Source organism: Trifolium pratense, linkage group LG5 (genome assembly GCF_020283565.1).
Source record: "Trifolium pratense cultivar HEN17-A07 linkage group LG5, ARS_RC_1.1, whole genome shotgun sequence".
In the NCBI taxonomy this organism is placed as follows: domain Eukaryota; kingdom Viridiplantae; phylum Streptophyta; class Magnoliopsida; order Fabales; family Fabaceae; genus Trifolium; species Trifolium pratense.
This window is the reverse complement of record NC_060063.1, coordinates 13,130,054-13,149,089: the sequence shown is the minus strand read 5'-3', so window position 1 is coordinate 13,149,089 and position 19,036 is coordinate 13,130,054. Positions and strand designations below refer to the sequence as shown.

Here is a 19,036-nt window from a genome sequence, read left to right as displayed (position 1 = left end):
CTAAATCAAATTAATAAATTATATACTTAATTTTTTTAAATAATTTTAGGTAAATATGATCTTTTTTATTATTCTTATACATTTAATGTTGTTTACTTTGCATCTCCTCTCTTTTATTACCGGGGATTTGCTAAATAGTACGATACAATTAGGTAAAAAAAGCAAGAATACAACGTGTCGTGACTTTAAAGAAATAAAAGAATATAAAATTTGTTTTTGGTGGAAATCAATGCCCATATATTGATGAAAGAATAATGCTAGCAACACACTCTTTAACAAACACACTCCAACACACTCTCTTTTATTGATTGAAATTCACATGGGTCCCATAAAAAAATGTGGACCCATATAACTTTTATGAAACCCATATAAATTTTAACCAATAAAAAAAAATGGACGGATGGTAATAATTCATGCGTTTCGTTGTTTGCTTTTTTCGTAACAAGTATTTTTCCTTTTATTACCGTGCACCACACGGGTCAAATTTGTAGTTTTGATAAAAAAAAATCCGTTATCTATGGTTTTATTTACACGTGACTGTTGTGTCAAAAAATGAATAAAATTACACGTGACTATGACTGGATGACAGGTTGGCATCTCAATCCGTCACGTTGTTTACTTTGCATCTCCTCTCTTTTACTTTTCCCAATTGGAATAAGCAAAATCCCAACCACATTAACGAAACCCTGTTTTTCCACACTAACCTTCAACTTCAACTCACCATGACAGAAACAACAACAAACTCTCAATCAGGTATCAATTCTACAATCACTTTCATGTTTATTTCCGACCATTCATTCATTCAACTTATATTGTTTCATTTCCACAAACACTCTTTTTCAATTCCTTCCACATATTGTCTTGTCTTGTTTGTATTGTTTTGTTTTGTTTTTGAATATATGTAATCCGGTAGTATTGATTATTGACTTTTCATAATCTTACAATAAATTAGGAATATATGGTTTTTATGTGGTAGGGAAAAAATGAAATAATTTTCTTTTAAGTGTTTTATTATTCTAATGAAGGTATATGAGACACGAACATGCTAGCAATATGAAGTATTGGTGCCAAAAACTTAGTGGGAAAATTCCGCAAGTAGTAAAACTATCGAATCCACGATGATTGTGATTTTTTGGTACCAATTAACTACTACAGTAAAATTCAATTAAATGGAAGTGATTAATGTTATGAAGGAAAAATTGTAACAGTAAAGGATTAGGGTTTACCATGATGATAGTTTTTTATTCAAAAATGACTGCTGTTTTAATAATGTTCAACCTATGTTGTTAATACCGCACTATACGCTGATATAGCGGCATAGCATGGCGGTGAGGCCCTCCACCGCTACGACATGGTGCCGCGAAGCGCTATTGAGAGAAGCAGTCATAGCAGCGGCAGCGACAGCGGTGCAATAGCATTTTCGTGCCGACTATCGTGTTTTTGGGGGGAAATTTTGAAAAAACCAATTTTTAAAATTGTTTTCATTTGGGTGAGGGTATTTTGCTATTATTTTACCCCTTTCGGGGTGATCTAATATCTATTAACCCACATGTTTAAGCGGAGATTGTGGCCGCTTTTTGTTTTCTTACTTCTTCTCTTTGAGTTCACCATTCTTCTTCTTTATTCCTTGTTCTGTTTCTGTCATTGGCATTGCTGCTCTATTTCTGAGCGAAGGTTTGTTTTCTCCTTCCTTTTTGTTTCTGTGTTTTGTGTTCCTTCTCCTTCCTTTTTGATTACATTTAGAACGTGTTGGAAACTTGGAAGTTGGAATGTTATTTTGATTATAAATTACATTTAGAACTTATTTTGATGGGAAATGACAAAGTTGATTATAGTTAACAAGTATGATTGTCCCTTTAATTTTGTGCATTTGCCTTCACAAAAGCGGTCATCCGGCTATCCACTATACCGCTATTGCATTTTTAGAGGTCATAGCGCCGCTATATGAGATCAACAACATAGTGTTCAACCCTTTCATGCTGGTCTATGGGAGTAGTTTTTAAGAGGATTGATTTTGTCATCCAGAAAGGGTTAGCGGCACAACTTGTTGCTTGTTTGCTTTCCATTCTTATATAATTATCTTGAATATATATATATATATATATATATATATATATATATATATATATATATATATATATATATATATATATATATATATATATATATATATATATATTAAGGTGAATTAATCCTATAAAATTTAATTTTCTCTCCAGAGAAATAAGAACCATGCTCAATTTAAATCTATGTTTATTTGTGTGTGTGGAAGTAATTATGGAAATTATGAGATGATTTTGTTATGATGTTTTATGCAATTAGTTAAAGAAGAAAAAGGACCCAATTTGGTTGAAAGAGCAACGGAAGAATTTGGAGCTATATTGCATCCTCAAAAATCTTCAAGCCATCATCATAGGGAAACTCATGGAAGGAACAGTGACATTGATGAGACTACCTCATTGGATGATGTTAAGGCTCCAAATTTGTTTGAACGAGCGAAGGAAGAGTTTGAAGCCATTGCTCAAGTGTTCCATCACAACAATGAGGAGGCTTCAACTCATGATATAAGGTTGAAATCATAACTTTCTTATATCAAAAATTGACTATTGAATGTATATAGTTCTGGTGACAAAATCTGATTTCTAATTATGTTATTTTGTTACATAGGGAAAATCAAACAACTGAGTCTCACTATAAACAAGAAATCTCAAGCTCTTCATCAGGTATGTCTTACTTTGTTGGAGTTATTCTTTTTCATGGTCATTTTAAGATTTTGTACATAAGAATACTGGATTTGGACTAGACACATTTAGTGCGTCACACAGTTACTGATTATGGCTGTCCAATTTGAAATCAATGGTGAAAATGATTTAGTGAAGATGTAATGTATGCCAAGTGCCGACTGATCTCTAATCATTGGCTGATAAATCATTCTGATTTAGTGAAGATGTAATGTATGCCGAGTGCCGACTGATCTCGAATCGTTGGCCGATATCTACTAATGCATATATCTGTGTACTTTTTCTACCAAATCATTCTGATTTAGTGATGATTTAGTGAAATGTATGCAGAGTGTCGACTGATCTCGAATTGTTGGTTGATACTAATGCATATAGCTGTGCTTTTTCTACTGCAGTAGATTCCAGATAGTGTTAATGCATTCTTAAAACTAATGTTTGTCATTAGGCTCTTCAATTTTATGTATTTCTTCTTGGACTTGCATGTTATTGTGGTGGTGTGAAATTCATTTCTTTGTTTTAAGTTTTAACAATGATTCGAGGATTTTGTGATGGTTTGCTAAAAGGAAAATTATTACTCCCTCCGGTCACTATTATAAGCAAATTGAACAGATACGACACTTTTTCAATGTACCAAAAAAAGTCAAATTTGCTTATAATAGTGACCGGAGGGAATATTTATTAAAGAAAGTAATAGTCATTTCACATCTGCCTTCGATGAGATTTGAACTTTGTCTCTTGAGGTTATAAGAGGAAACTCTTACTACCATGGTTTACTTTTTGAATGATTGCATACTTGTGAGTTGAACTGTATGGACTCAATAATCAAATTTAGCTAGAATGGTTTTGTAGAGGAACCCAACCTTATTTGATCCGTTTGATCCGTGCAATTTCTTTTCCGTCAATACATCCATTGCTCTGGATCCCTTGCTTTATACTCCCTCCGGTCCTTTTTATAAGAAACAACTCACCTTTTAAGTTCATTGCATATTCGATGTATCTGGTGTATATTATAGACCAGATACATTAGGTTTTCGATGAATCTAAAAAGTCAACTGCTTCTTATAAAAATGACCGAAGGTAGTATATGATTTAGTTAATGTGAATGTAAAAATCAGTGTTGTAAATAATAGTCTTCTCTAATCATATGTTGTTGACTTGATACATGGTAATTATGTTTTGACAGAAACAAAAGCAAAGAAAAAGAACATATTTGTGAAAGCTAAGGAAGAGATTAAATCCATCATACATCATGATAAGTCAAAACACCATCATCATGATAAGGAAACTCATGGACAGAATGATGATATTGATGAGAATACTCCTATTAGTGAAGTTAAGGGACCAAATGTCTTTGAAAGAGTAAAAGAAGAATTTGAAGCTGTTTTCGAAGCAATACATCCTAAGAAAGAAAAGTGATCATTTTCTTTCCTTACAATGGAATGGTGTTGAATTCAATTAAATTTGATTTGGATGAATGTTATGTACATTACATGTGATAGACTGTATACATATGTTTATATATTTTTGTAGTGTATATTATTTTTGGTTGCTCCTGAAATAGTGATTTCAATAGGAACATCGATATCTGAAAAGCGTAAATAACTTAAGAATACGAAATTAAGAATACGAAATTGTCTTGGTAAAAACAGGTTTCATGCAATTCTCTACTTATCATGAAATTTGTATAGTAACAAACACAATTCTATACTTAAGTGGCAAAGTAGCAAACAATGTTTATTCTAATTATCTCATTTTTATAGCGTCCGTTACTTAAGTACGGAAGAGGTAAAAATGAAAATGTAGTGGGCGCACGAAAAGAAATTTCTGATGTTTAGAAGGTATTGTAGCTAGGCCATCTCATTGGATTGTAATCCTTGTTTTGAATTCTGCAATTTTTGGCTTTGAATATATTGTTAGGTGACTGCATTTTCTGCAGCAGAGTACTGTTTAAACAGTTTATTCTGATTATATGCACAACAACTGGTGCATAACATTATTCAATTCTTATCAACAAATTAAATTGCTTTGTTTATAAAAGACATAATATAATATGTATGATTTGAATTCAAAGGATATGTATTATCAGTGAAAACTGTTTTACAACATATTCATCATATTCATCATTTTGCAACATTTTGGAATTGGTGGTATGACATGAAAAACTAGTGCTCCAAGTTTTATTTGGACAATTATTATTTACAGATTGGTCATTTATTATTGAACTGAGGGAGTAATGTATTGCTCGACTTAAATTTAAGCAAAATACTAGAATTATAATGAAAGGTATGTCGTTCTGAAAGTGCAACTTAGTTGGTAATTACTAAGAACCAATCGTTTGAATTCGAATTTGAGATTATTCGTTTTCTCATACTTAAAGTATGTGAATCTTGTTAACAACAGAAATATAACATGAAGTCATTAAGTTTGGTCGAGTGGTGAGGAATTTGAGTAGTATGCATGAGGTGAAGGTCTTAGGTTCGATCTTCATTGCCAACATTGTAAATAAAATATATAACATACGAAAAATGGGGGTGGGATGGGTAGCCCAATTGGTTAAGTTAATTGAGTTAAGGGTTAAGGAATTTTGAAGGCCTGGGATTCAAGTCCTAGTAAGGAGAAAAACTAATATAACTTTGTAATATACTAACGATTTTCTTATAAAAAAATAGGCTTAACTACAAATTTGGTCCCTTAGGTTTATTTTAGGTTTCAATTTGGTCCCTTACGTTTAAAAAGTATCAATTTGGTCCCTTACGTTTATTTTAGGTTTCAAGTTAGTCCTTTCCGTTAGTTTTGTCACTAACACCGTTTGAACAGTACACGTGTCAGCATGTCAAAGTGCCACGTGTCAGTCCACGTATGCAAATTGACTGCCACATGTGACAAAATTGACGGAAATGACTAACTTGAAACCTAAAATAAACGTAAGGGACCAAATTGATACTTTTTAAACGTAAGGGACCAAATTAAAACCTAAAATAAACGTAAGGGACCAAATGTATAGTTAAGCCAAAAAAATACGAAAAATGGAAAAGAGACTAGGATCCCAATAATACCAATTCCATAACTTATAAAAATAAGGATTACAAATATATAGCAAAATCTAAAACTCTATACTACTAACTTATAGGCATGAAAGTTAAATATCTCAAGTGCAAATATTATTATCTAATAAATCTGATGGTTAGATTTTTTTTTTATTAATCTTTTTCGTCTTTAGAGGATGGGGTCTCGGTAATTCAGAATTCGGCCCTACGGTAAATAAAATATGGCCAAGAGTAGACAACAACTAAAAATCGAATTCGAGTTCACTAAAGCATTAGTTCTAGAGAAGTTCATTAACCATTTGAGCTCAATGTCTTAGTTGACCGTAAAAAAAAATCAATGCCTTACCTTTAAAAGTTGCGGCACGCGTAGGCTTTGTTACTACCATGGAAGGAGAAATGCTAGTATATGCGTAAATACAAATGATATAGTGTTAGGCTCACTCGCACAAATTAAAGGAACATGTGACAGAAAATTACTCTGATGCATTTCATGTGTTGCAGTGTGCAAATATAATATATACAAGAGACTAATAATCACATTTCCTAATATCAAGCTAAATAAATTGATACTTCTATGTAAGATTCTTATGTTCACGCCTAGACATAATTGATAGCAATTATGTGGTATTGAAATCACAATATCAGTCAACTGGCGTATTAATTACAATATTTTCCATCCTAAAATAATGCCCTCTGTCTTTACAAATTCTATAAAACCGACTTATAGATAAAAATTGTTCCTATGCAGGTGTATGTGTTCAATTCAATGCACTCTTCATGTAAATCAAGTGCCAGAGTTATATGATAAACACAATCATTAATGTATGCAACCAAAATGCAACTTTTGTGACTAGAAATATGTAGAAATAATAGCAAAAAATATTATGTAAATGCTAAAAGTCTCAAACGGTTGCAACAGTGACTTGAATATATGTTAGTAAATAGTAAGGGAAGGTAATTTTTATCTGTAAGTCGGTTTTATAGAATTGAGTTAGACATATCTTTTAATTTTAAGATGGTATCAAAGTTTTAGATATGATCTGTTGTACCACCTGTTATTAAGTTTTTGGTTGGATCATCCACCATTTATGTTGAACGTGAGAAAGTGTGTTAAGAGCTATGTTGCATAGGTGCGGGTACGGTACCAGTATCCGGTACTGGTACCAATACGTGGTACGATATTTTTATAAAAACTAAGGTACGGGTACGTTCGTCTAATTTTTTTTAATATAGTTATATAGTTAAAATAATAAAATTATATTCTTAAAACAAATAATTAAACCTAAAAAATAGCAATCTTTAAAAATAGTTATATTGTGGCTTACACGTTTATGAAATTAGGAGTAGTAGTAAGACTATGCAGCTCTACTTTTAAAAATAGATAAAAAGGGAAGGAGACCGAATCAATTCTAATTTTAAACTAAAGTTAATCTTTATTAAAAAAATAAACAAATAAAAAAAGAATGGGATTGAAAAGTGTTGCAAAAAAAAAAAAATGAAAATAGTTTTTGATGAAATATGTACCATGTATGTACCAGAAGTACCACACGTGTACCCGCATGAAAAAAAAAACTCGGTACTTTGAGGGTACGTACCATGGGAGTACCATACGCTTACCAGTACCCGATACATACTCGGTATCGATACTATGTCTAAAACAGAGAGTCTTACATCGGTTACAAGATGACCTGAATATATGTTTTCAAACGAGTACATTCCTCACTTTACAAATGGTCATGTAGAATTGAGTTAGGTCTAACAAGTAACACCCTATTCTAATAGCAAGAATACCTTACTGGTTAGGAAATTGGGTATGCATCCAAAAGTTAAAGAAGGAAACAAATCGGCGGTCATGGCCAATGTCATGAACTCCTATTAGCTTTCATCATCGACTGACTTTGAATTTTGATGGCCATCTTTATCCTAAAACCATTAATTAATGCAAACCTAACTGCTTAACGTATCAATGAAGAATCCAGCTCCACACCAAAAGATCACTTTTCTCTTGGCCAAAATTTCTAAATTTAAAATGCATCATTTTGCTAAGTTTGGGTGAGTGAGTCTACCAAAGTTAGAAGATCGCACCATTATAAAATTGAATCCACAAATTTTGAGATATTTTTTTAATAGTGTTTTAGGGATCTAAATTCCATGCTGTATGTTTTTCCAACAGTCCAAACCGTATTAAATTTGAGTAATTCTTTTAAGATCGGACAACTTTGATATTACACACAGTTTTATGATCAAAACAATCCGGCCACCAATTTTAAATCAGAAGGCTGAGATCAGTTACTGTAGAATGCAGTAACTATAGGAAATCTATGTCTCGTGTCTAGAGACACTAGTTAACATTTTCCTTTTCTATAATTAGAAAAGAGAGAGCATTTTAGAAAGAGAAATATGTATAATGAGATAATAAATACTTAGTTATTATAGAAAAAGAGAATTAATCAGTAAGAATGAATTGATCAACATTGCCAACAGTTTTGGTTCCTTTAAGTAGGTTAGAGATTTAATGTTTAATCCCTATGGAGAAAATTCGATTGATAAGGGAGAACCCATTTTATGTGGCCCATAAGTTCTCCCACAAATATTAGTCATTCGGTAACGGTGCCAGAAACTTTTGATGGTAACCAATCATGTCCTCTATGTCCGTATAATTCATCTATAATATACTAACTATGATATTTAGACACACTTATCTTCCTAACATTAATTCAACATCTTAATTTTTCAGTTTTCTGTTTTAATTTATCTTATCACCAACCTATCATATCTATGGCATTATTTTCTCTAGCTTGTTCTATCCCACAATATGAAATACTAGGTGTATAGATGTCCACGAAACAACATTTTCTGACTATACTAAAATATTTGTAGACAGAGAGCATAAATGCATGTCCAAGTTCCAAAGCTATATATCGGTTGTGAATGAAATATATGATGATGTCTAACAGCAGCTATTAAAGAACAGCAATCATCATCCACTGGAATATACCATTTTAGGCGCTGGCTAGCATTGGAAAGGGTGGTAGGTCTCCCACCATGGGAAACTACCCTTTACCCTTAGATCATGAAGGTCTACCATAAACCATAATAAAGTGTCCATACCATATTTTATCCTCTTTCACCAAAATATTTTTTGTATCATTATCAAAATCATCTTTTAATTTATATATTATTATTAAATTAACTATATGTTATTATTGATTCAAAAAAACTATATGTTATTATTAAATTTATTTTTATATACCAAAATTTATTTTAATGTAATATATATTTTATTTCAAAATTTACATGTGCAATAACAAAAGTGGTAAAAAAAACCTAAAAAAATCGAAATTAAAAATAGAGAAGGTTGAGAGATGAAACACAGATAAGAGGAAGTTTCATTGTATTAAATATTTCATTTTATTAATTTAATATCTCATTTTTATACTATTATTAAATTAATTTTTATTTACTGGAATTTTATTTTCAATTTATTTTCATTGTAGTGGTAAAATTTTGCAAAGTCCAATGTACTCTTGTGTGTATTTACTGGGCTTTTTTTTTTTGTATTCATTTTCTCTCCTCTTTTATTTTACTCTAGGTCTGTTTTGCAAGACCAAAAATTTGATTTAGGATATGTTTAGAAAGACCAATAAATTAGGTTTTAGCTTATAAATTATAGACTCATATAACTAAGAAAGAGCAGTGTGATGACGATAATTTTACCATGAGCTTATAGCTTATTTTTTAAACGTGATTTAAATTAGCTTATGAGCTTATAGCTTATCATTGTTCACTAGTAGAAAATATCTTTTTTAGACGGAATTTCGGACAGATTTAGGACATTGTTTGGACAGATTTGGGACGGAATTTTATTTTCAGACGGATTTGGATTTCAGACAGACTGGACCCTATCCAAAAAAACCTCGTGGCTAATTTTTTATTTCGTCCCAAAATCCGTCCGAAACTTTTTCAGACAAATTTCGGACTAATTAAAGACAGATTCAATACTATAAATAAATGTTTAAACAAATATAATGAATTTTAATTTTGTTTTGAACTGAATTTAAATAAATTTAATAATTAAATTTTATTTGAAATAAATTGTGCAATAAACATTTTGTTAACTAAAATGAATAAGTATAAAAAAGATATATTAAATTAATAAAATGAGATATTTAGTACAATGAGACTTCCTCTTATATGTGTTTCATCTCTCGACCTTCTCTATTTTTAAGTTCAATTTTTAGATTTTTTTTCCACCTTTGTTATTGTACATGTAAACTTTGACGTAAAATATATATTACATTAAAATAAAATTCTAGCATATAAAAATTAATTTAATATAATAACATATAATTAATTTAATAATAATATATAAATTAAAAGATGATTTTGATAATGATAAAAAAATATTTTAGTGAAAGACAATATAATATGGTGTGAACACTTTATTATGACTTATGATAGACCTTCATGATCTAAGAGTAAAGGGTAGTTTCCCATGGTGGGAGACCTACCACCCTTTCCCATGCTAGCTAGGGCCACCATTTTATTGTTCAGATTCAGATCCTCATTAACTAAACACAAACATATTCGTCATAAGTTATAAATCAACCGACAATATTATTATATTCAACACCTAGGTTGAAACTTGGGGGGTTGGATTTTCCTACAGCATGTAGTGACGGAGAGAGAAATTTTATTGAGTTTGGATAAAATTTAGTCAAACAAAAAATTTTAGTTTTGCTCTAAGTTAACTTCTAAAAATTTCAGTTTATTTTAGTTTTGAACAAAAAATCTCAGTTTTGTCCTAAACTAAACCCTAAACTACCAAAATTTTTGGCGTGAGACTGGGCAACTGCCTGGGCTTGCTAGGCTGAAAAAACGCCCATGACAGCAGGGTGCTGTAACTAATTTGGCCCGTCCGATTTCTGATCGGCGACTGAAATTGTTGAGTTACAGTTTTTTAAATCTGAACCGTTTGATCTCAAATCGACGTCCATGATTGATTACTGTGTCAAACTACATCATTATTTGACTGCAGTCAATCCATAATCCCAACTTGGGACCTGGTGAGTTTCAGTGATTTTTGGCACCAAAACACAAACACATTCTCTTTCTTTTCTTCCACTACTAGTAGTAGTATATATAGTTCATTTTATGTTCCCTCAACTCATTCACTCACTCTCTTTTTTCTTCTGTCTTTTTAACAACTCGTATATATATTTTATAGCGATCAAAAACATATTTAACCTTGTAATAATGTACAAGAGAACTCGAATCTGTGATTCAAACGAAATCAGCAACAGCAGTGGCATATGCTGCATAACTAACAATGCAGATGTCAATTCAATTGTTACAGATAACACAATCACACCACTATATCTTCTCTCAGACAATCTAGCATCAATCCTAGATGTTGCAGACTTTGACTTCTTTTCCGATGCAAAGATCATCACCGGTGACTGTAAACAAGTTTCGGTGCACCGGTGTATTCTCTCGGCGAGGAGTAGTTTCTTTAAGAACATGTTTGGTGGAACAAAAGAGAAAGTTACAAAGAGGATTGATTTGAAGGAAGTTGCTAAGGATTATGATGTTGGGTTTGATGCACTTAATGTTGTTCTGCGTTATTTGTATAGTGGCAAAGTTGAACACTCTTTGTCTGCTAAAGGTGTTTGTGTTTGTGTGGATGATGATTGTTCTCATTTTGGGTGTTGGCCTGTTGTTGATTTCTTGCTTCAACTGCTTTATGCTTCATTCACTTTTGAAATATCTGAATTGATTGCTCTTTATCAGGTAACACTTAAGCACTTATACATGCTCTTTCAATGTTTTGGTATAAGTTATCTTGGAGAATTTTGTTGTTGTTGTTAAACTAGTATCTCTGCGCGTAAATGCGGAGACTAATTAGTCGAGTCTTGTAGGACTCAAAATGGGTGGCCAACTCTTCTTTTGCGTTGTAGGTTGTTTCATGCCCAAGCTTGCGTTTGAACTTTGAACACGGGACATGTGTTGTTTCATCTAAGCGCTCTTAGTTTTTTGAAAATAAGTTTAGAACAACTTATATATTTTCATAAGCTCTCTCAAATACTCTCTCTGGTCTCATATATAAGCAAAGATTGTTTTTCGGGTTTATTGAATAACAGATGTATCTGGTTTATATATGGTTTATTAAGCAAAGATACATTTGTTATTCAATGAACCTGAAAAATGAATCTTTGCTTATATATGAGGCCAGAGGCAGTACCTAACAATTGTTTATTTAAGTATATAAATTCAAATAAGTCGATCAAAACATGTTGAACAACAATTCCGTTCATAAGTATCACTTCTCTGCTACAATATATATAATGTATAATATATATCATAAAATTCAACACTGCATGTCTTAAACCATATACTATCCCTGCAATGCAAACTTATTTTTGATAAATTCATCTTATCTAGCATACTCGAATGAGGAAATTAGCATAATAAAATCTATACAGAATGTTATAATGAATAAATGATTGAACATTACATTTTTTTACTTGCAGGATCATCTACTAAACATTTTTGACAAGATTGCAATAGATGACATGTTAAAGGTTCTTTCTGTAGCAAATATATGTGGTAAAACATGTGATAAACTGCTAACAAGGTGCACAGAGAGAATTGTTAATTCCAATGTTGATATCACTACTCTTGAAAAATCACTTCCTCAACCTGTATCGAAACAAATAATCCACAAACGAAACGAACTCGGCTTAAACATATCCGAAACTTTAAATCTTCTACATAAACATGTTAACAGAATACATAGAGCACTAGATTCAGATGATGTAGAATTAGTGAGGTTACTTTTGAAAGAAGGACACACTACTCTAGATGAGGCTCATGCACTTCACTATGCAGTTGCATATTGTGATGTGAAAACTACTACTGAGCTTCTTGATCTTGGACTTGCTGATGTAAATCATAAAAACAATAGGGGTTATAGCGTGCTTCATGTCGCTGCAACAAGAAAAGAACCGAAGATTATGGTGTCTCTTTTAACAAAAGGAGCTCAGCCTTCTGAACTCACTTTGGATGGTAGAAAAGCTCTTCAGATTTCGAAGCGTTGTACAAAAGCTGTGAATTATTATAAATTTACAGAAGATGGAAACATTTCGTCGAATGATCGATTGTGTATAGAGATATTGGAGCAAGCTGAGAGACGGGAGCCTTTACTTGGGGAGGCTTCTCTTTCTCTTGCTATGGCCGGGGATGATTTGCGTATGAAATTGTTGTACCTAGAAAATCGAGGTATTTTCTCACATGTCCGTAATCTTCGATTTATTTTCACTTTTCAATAAAATTTTTGAATCACCGTTTGTGCCACATTGACATGATAACATGTCTAAGATATACTCCCTCCGGTCTCATATATAAGGAAAAATTCCTTTTTCAGGTTCATTGAATAACTATGTATCTGATCCATATCAGTTATTCAATGAATCTGAAAAAAGAATCTTTGTTTATATATGACCAGAGGGAGTAAACATGATTGTTAAGAGTCTCATGTCGACTAGAAATATGACCGACATATAAATTATATTGTCGAGAGTCTCATATCGACTAGAAATATAGCAAGTAAAGTGTGATGATTCATTGTTTTCAGTTGGACTAGCAAAACTGTTGTTTCCCATGGAAGCAAAGGTTGTGTTGGATATTACTCAAATTGATGGCACATCTGAATTTACTCCAAACTTGGGTGGTTGCCAGAGGACAACTATGGACCTAAATGAGGCACCTTTCAAAATAAAAGAGGAGCATCTAATTAGGATGAAGGCACTGTCTAGATCAGGTAATATATACAGCATATGGCCTTTTCAGACCGGCTGATTAAAGGAAGTTTTTAAAGTTTCTGATTTGTTTTTACTCATTTTGAGCAGTGGAGTTAGGGAAACGCTTCTTCCCTCGTTGCTCAGCAGTGTTGAACAAGATCATGGATGCCGATGACCTATTGCAACTTGCGTGTATGGGTAATGACAGCCCCGAAGATCGACAAGCGAAGCGAAGACGGTACGTGGAGCTTCAAGAAGTTCTTAATAAAGTATTCCATGAAGACAAAGAGGAGTATGATAGATCTGCCATTTCTTCATCATCCTCATCCACATCAATAGGAATTGCAAGGCCTAATAATAGTAAGATAGCAACGAAGAATTAGATGAAGATAATAATGTATTATCAGGTGCATACTTTTCTATATAGTGATTTCATTTGTTTCAATTGTAGGTTAATGTCTTAGTAGCCACCTTATGTTACATACCACTCTAAGATCTCAGTATATATAACTTGTGAACCTTTTGGCTCTCAATTTCAAGTTGACATAATTGTAACGAATATCGAGACCTAACTCATCCTTACAAAACCGGCTTGTAAGGTGAGGATTGCCTCCTCTTTATAAACTCTTCTCAAGAGTCCTATCTATCCGATGTGGGACTAAATCCCACCGAGTGTTGGCTGCTAACACCCTCCCTCACGCTTCAGCCCAGCGGAATGGGCCTGAAGCGTGGACGACGGAGGAAGGCGGAAGCCCAACGATAGACCCGATAGGCTCTGATACCATGTCACGAATATCAAGGCCTAACTCATCCTTACAAAACCGGCTTGTAAGGTGAGGATTGCCTCCTCTTTATAAACTCTTCTCAAGAGTCCTATCTATCCGATGTGGGACTAAATCCCACCGAGTGTTGGCCGCTAACACACCCCCTCACGCTTCAGCCCGGCCTAATGGGCCTGAAGCGTGAACTATGTCGGAAGCCTAACGATAGACCCGATAGGCTCTTATACCATGTCACGAATATCAAGGCCTAACTCATCCTTACAAGCCGGTATTGTAAGGATGAGTTAGGCCTCGATATTCGTGACATGGTATCAGAGCCTATCGGGTCTATCGTTAGGCTTCCGACATCGTTCACGCTTCAGGCCCATTAGGCCGGGCTGAAGCGTGAGGGGGTGTGTTAGCGGCCAACACTCGGTGGGATTTAGTCCCACATCGGATAGATAGGACTCTTGAGAAGAGTTTATAAAGAGGAGGCAATCCTCACCTTACAAGCCGGTTTTGTAAGGATGAGTTAGGCCTTGATATTCGTGACAATAATTACAATGCAAATTACTCTATAATCAATCCCTCTTCAAGTTATATGGAGTATAAATCCTCCTCTATAGTTTGCTGCTTTGTTAACTGCAAATGTGAATTTAGGCAATTCTGATCAAGGTTTCTCCAAAGTCCAAAATGATTCAAGGAATGCATGCAATTTTGGCATTCTTTTTTTAGAAGTAATTTTATCAAATGTCAAAACTTCCATGCTCGTTGTACCAAATGCAAACTAAATTAATCAATACTCCCTCCGGCCTTAATTATAAGCAAATATTTTCTGCACTGATTCATTAAATAACTAATGCATTTGACATTTAATATAAGACCAGATACATCAATTATTCAATGAATCTGAAAAGTGAGTATTTGCTGATAATTAAGGTCGGAGGGAGTATCTTGTTTGTTTGCATTGCAAGTTATGTCAATGGCACCTCCATTTGGAAGAACTTCTTTATGGTTTGTTGTGAACTGATTTTTCCTGCAACACCAACATAATCATCTCCACATTTAGTCAACTAGCTTATCCTCTATCGTTTTAAATTTTTTTTTTTGGAGACTAAAGCAAAGGCATAGAAAGTTGGGCCACCTCATGCTTGGATCGACACCGATCTATGTTCAGCCTATATGGTACTAATATAATTACCATTTCCGATATTGTATTGCTCAAGAAAGATCTTCATGCCAACAAGGTGCGTTACTAATTCTACAAGGCACTTGTTTGGTATCATAATTTGGTCTCTTTGGTTGAATAAAAATAACCAGATTTTTGGTAACACTTTTGCACAGCAATCTGTTATACAATAGGTTCATATATACTTTATATTTTAAGATAACCTGCAGTAAGCCTAACTTCCCTCATATCCAGCCAACCGAATTTGGTGGGGTGAACTTTCCCGAATGTGAGTTGGATAAAATGCAATATTGATAGTGTAGTGGTACCTCGAGATGGAAAAGCAGTATGTAAGGGTCAGAGTTATGGGATTCACCATATTGCAATATGCAGGGATCGTTGTTCAATTCCAGTATATTCCACTTATTCACCTTAAGGAGTGAAATTCATGCGACCGCTAATGACTAGACTACTTGACAAAAAAGAAAAAGAATAGGACAATGCAACTTAGCCACTGCAGAAATCAATGCAGTAACACAACTTTTAATCTCAGCCGTTAATCTTAAATCGGACTGTTTAGATTGGAAACTGTGTTTTTTGGTTAAAACAATCTCGACCGTTAACTTGAAATCAGACTTCCAAATCTATTATTGCGGCCTGCTATTACAAAAGGAAATTTGAACCGGTAGTAACCATATGCATATGCATTGTATCAACACAAACCATAAATCAAACCTTCTTACCATAGTTAAAGAGAAAACAAAACCAAGATTCATAGGTTTTTACACAAAATACAGATTGAACCGATATGGTACAAAACATACATTACAAACTTTGATACTACATTAGTTGGAAACAATAGCCATAAATTGAGGGTCATTTCCCATTGTTTCCAAATTCTTATACGGAAGACACACTCTAAGATCAATACTACCTTCTTCTATTCCAGCAAACACATTAACTAATCCATTTATTTTATTTCCATTATGAACTGCAACTGGCTTTCCCCATCCAAAATCATTACCATAAACATCAAACCAAGGTGAATGGCCAATGGCCAAGAAATTATTATTTGTCATGCCGGCAAGCTTAACGAAACTTGGATGTTTCAACCAAGATTCATAGTGATTCTTCAACATCTCATTAGAGTGTGTAGCAATTAACTTGTTCATCTCCAAAGCACCTTTACATTGTCCACCTTCCTTCAATAACTCCCCAACTTTCATTTTAATCCCACAACCTATAATTGCATTTCCAAAATAATCTTCTAGCAATGGTGGAACAAATCTTGGTCTAACTCCTATCATGAACATAAGATGGACTTCTTCTTGTGGGTTAAGTTGTTTGGAACGGATCACAGAACACCAAAGGTGAGTTAAAAGCGCTTGTAGAGAAGATATTTTATTGGTACTACTACCAATCTCTGCATTGACTTTCGATCTTAGTTGCACGATTTTCTCCTTTTTGAAATGGAATAACCTCTCTGATATACAGAGTTCTTCTTCATCAGATGATGAAAGACTCAGCGTATCAGAGGAATTATTTTGTGGCTCCATAGTGAAAGGAAATTGTATGGGACGTTGAATGCCATTTGGAAACCAATGCTCAAGTATTGGAGGTTTGGATATTTGATCACAAGAACCGCGTGAGATTTTGGCCCATGAATTGATAAAATGCCACATGGAATTTCCGTCAACTGCCACATGGTTGAATGTACAACCAATGAAGATGCCGTCAACTAGCTCTGTGACTTGCACTGCCAACAATGGTTGTGACGTGCCTTCGTAGTTTCTAACTCCGTTAAAAGCAAAAAATGAATTGACAATCGAAGGAACATAAGTAGGTCTAAGAATGTCAGCAACAGAAGTATTTTCTGCTGCTGCATGGATAAAGAGTACACCTGCATTGTTGCACTTTATGGAACACGAAGCAACACTATCTTCGTGTTCCGTTATTTCAAGACAACCTGCTAAAGGTTGAAAAAAGGAAAGAGAAGATGATAAAGAGTGTCTTAGCCGTTGGATTTGGTTTGCTACTATCTGATGATGATGATGATGATGATGATGATAAAGAAGACCCTTTTTGTTGGGTGAAGCAGTTAGAAACTGAAGATCCCATGGAGTCAAATCAATTGTATGATTATTTGATTTTGTTGCCTTGATTGTATCAGAAGAGAGGATTCGAACAACACCCATAAATTTGTTGAGGCTTGATGAACACATGCATATACATTAAACTCACTCATATATAAAAGAAGATATAGAGAATGTTTGTCAAAAAGAAAAAAGATATAGAAAATGATGCTGAAATTAATTTAATGTGTTAAACCTTAATATATTGCACTCATAAGGCATTGTATTTAGGAATGTCAATGGTGAGAACTACTCCCTCGTATTATGTCCTTATAACTCAAAATGCTCTCCACCCCATCCTTGTTTTGAACAGTTTTCTTCTCCAATCTGAGGATCTCCATTTTTCATAGGACCCCATCAATATAAAAAGATAAGTTATAGATCTACTTTAATCCCCCTATTTTAAAATCAAGCATTCTTGTCCCCCTAGCTATTTGGATTTTTTTTTGCACTTTTTGGTCCTCTACCGTATTTTATAACTAGCTGGCAGAAAAAACGCTCATGTGACGATACCATGTGGCAAATAACAAGTACGTACACATCAACAAAAAATAATATATGTTAAGATTTACTTGTTTTTTTTATGTGTACGTTATTTGCCACATGATATTGTCATATAAGTATTTTTCCTTCTAGCTGGTTAAAAAATGTGGTGGAGGATCCAAAGTTCCAAAAATAATCAAAATAGGGGACAAGAATGTTTGATTTTAAAATAGGACAAATATCGTGAATCTTGTAAAATATGGAACCAAAATTACAATTAAACCTATTTATAAAAATAGTAAGATCCATTAACATATGAAATATTTGTATAAGGACATTATTTTAAGCAGAAGCGGAAGTGCTAACAAGGAGCACCTCCAGAAATATTACACAAACCTAGGCCTCAACTCACTTTTTGCTCTCTTATTCCATCCTTCCAACAACTCATTGGCATCAATGTTATCATGCTTCCCTAGCTAGTTCCCTTATGTCAACAGTAATTACCGGAGATGTCAACGTTGTTTCTACTTTTGTTTCGATACGGTGGACAAGTTTGGAAGTAGGATTTTGTTTTTTTGAAGGTGGTGTCCAAATGTTGATTTCCTAGGTGAGAAGTGCAACTTAATTAATAACTAATTCTTTATATTTTAAAATTATTTTACATATAACATTTAAGCTAAGCCGTTTTCTAAGCATGACTAGTATAAAGTTATAATCATTGATTGTAGATTGTTGTCGGAAGCATGATTGCTATCAAATTTGGAGTCAGCGGTGTTGGGAATTGCTTTGAAAACATGGAAAAACAGCAAAAGTTGTTGTTTTGGTGCCCCGGGCGAAATTTTGAAGCAGAAAAGGGGCTGGTTTCTGTTTCTGAGCCTCAGGCGGAAAAACTCGTGCCTCAGGCA

The 19,036-nt window shown here is 33.5% G+C and overlaps 3 protein-coding genes across 3 annotated transcripts; 2 read left to right on the top strand and 1 right to left on the bottom strand.

Annotated features, from left to right (window-relative positions):
* Positions 1–610: 610 nt before the first annotated feature.
* LOC123882900 lies at positions 611–4,325 on the top strand. Its single transcript, XM_045931552.1, has 4 exons — positions 611–753; positions 2,323–2,569; positions 2,668–2,723; positions 3,925–4,325. The coding sequence occupies exons 1-4, from the start codon at positions 723–725 to the stop codon at positions 4,155–4,157; spliced, it is 567 nt and encodes a 188-aa protein (XP_045787508.1). The 5' UTR covers positions 611–722; the 3' UTR covers positions 4,158–4,325.
* A 6,719-nt stretch (positions 4,326–11,044) lies between these two features.
* LOC123886067 (BTB/POZ domain and ankyrin repeat-containing protein NPR1) lies at positions 11,045–13,970 on the top strand. Its single transcript, XM_045935407.1, has 4 exons — positions 11,045–11,578; positions 12,319–13,066; positions 13,422–13,607; positions 13,696–13,970. Exons 1-4 carry the CDS (start codon positions 11,045–11,047, stop codon positions 13,968–13,970), a joined length of 1,743 nt encoding a protein of 580 aa, XP_045791363.1.
* A 2,277-nt stretch (positions 13,971–16,247) lies between these two features.
* Positions 16,248–17,815, bottom strand: LOC123882899 (uncharacterized acetyltransferase At3g50280-like). The gene has a single exon (XM_045931551.1). The coding sequence runs from the start codon at positions 17,736–17,738 to the stop codon at positions 16,362–16,364; it is 1,377 nt and encodes a 458-aa protein (XP_045787507.1). The 5' UTR covers positions 17,739–17,815; the 3' UTR covers positions 16,248–16,361.
* Positions 17,816–19,036: the final 1,221 nt, after the last annotated feature.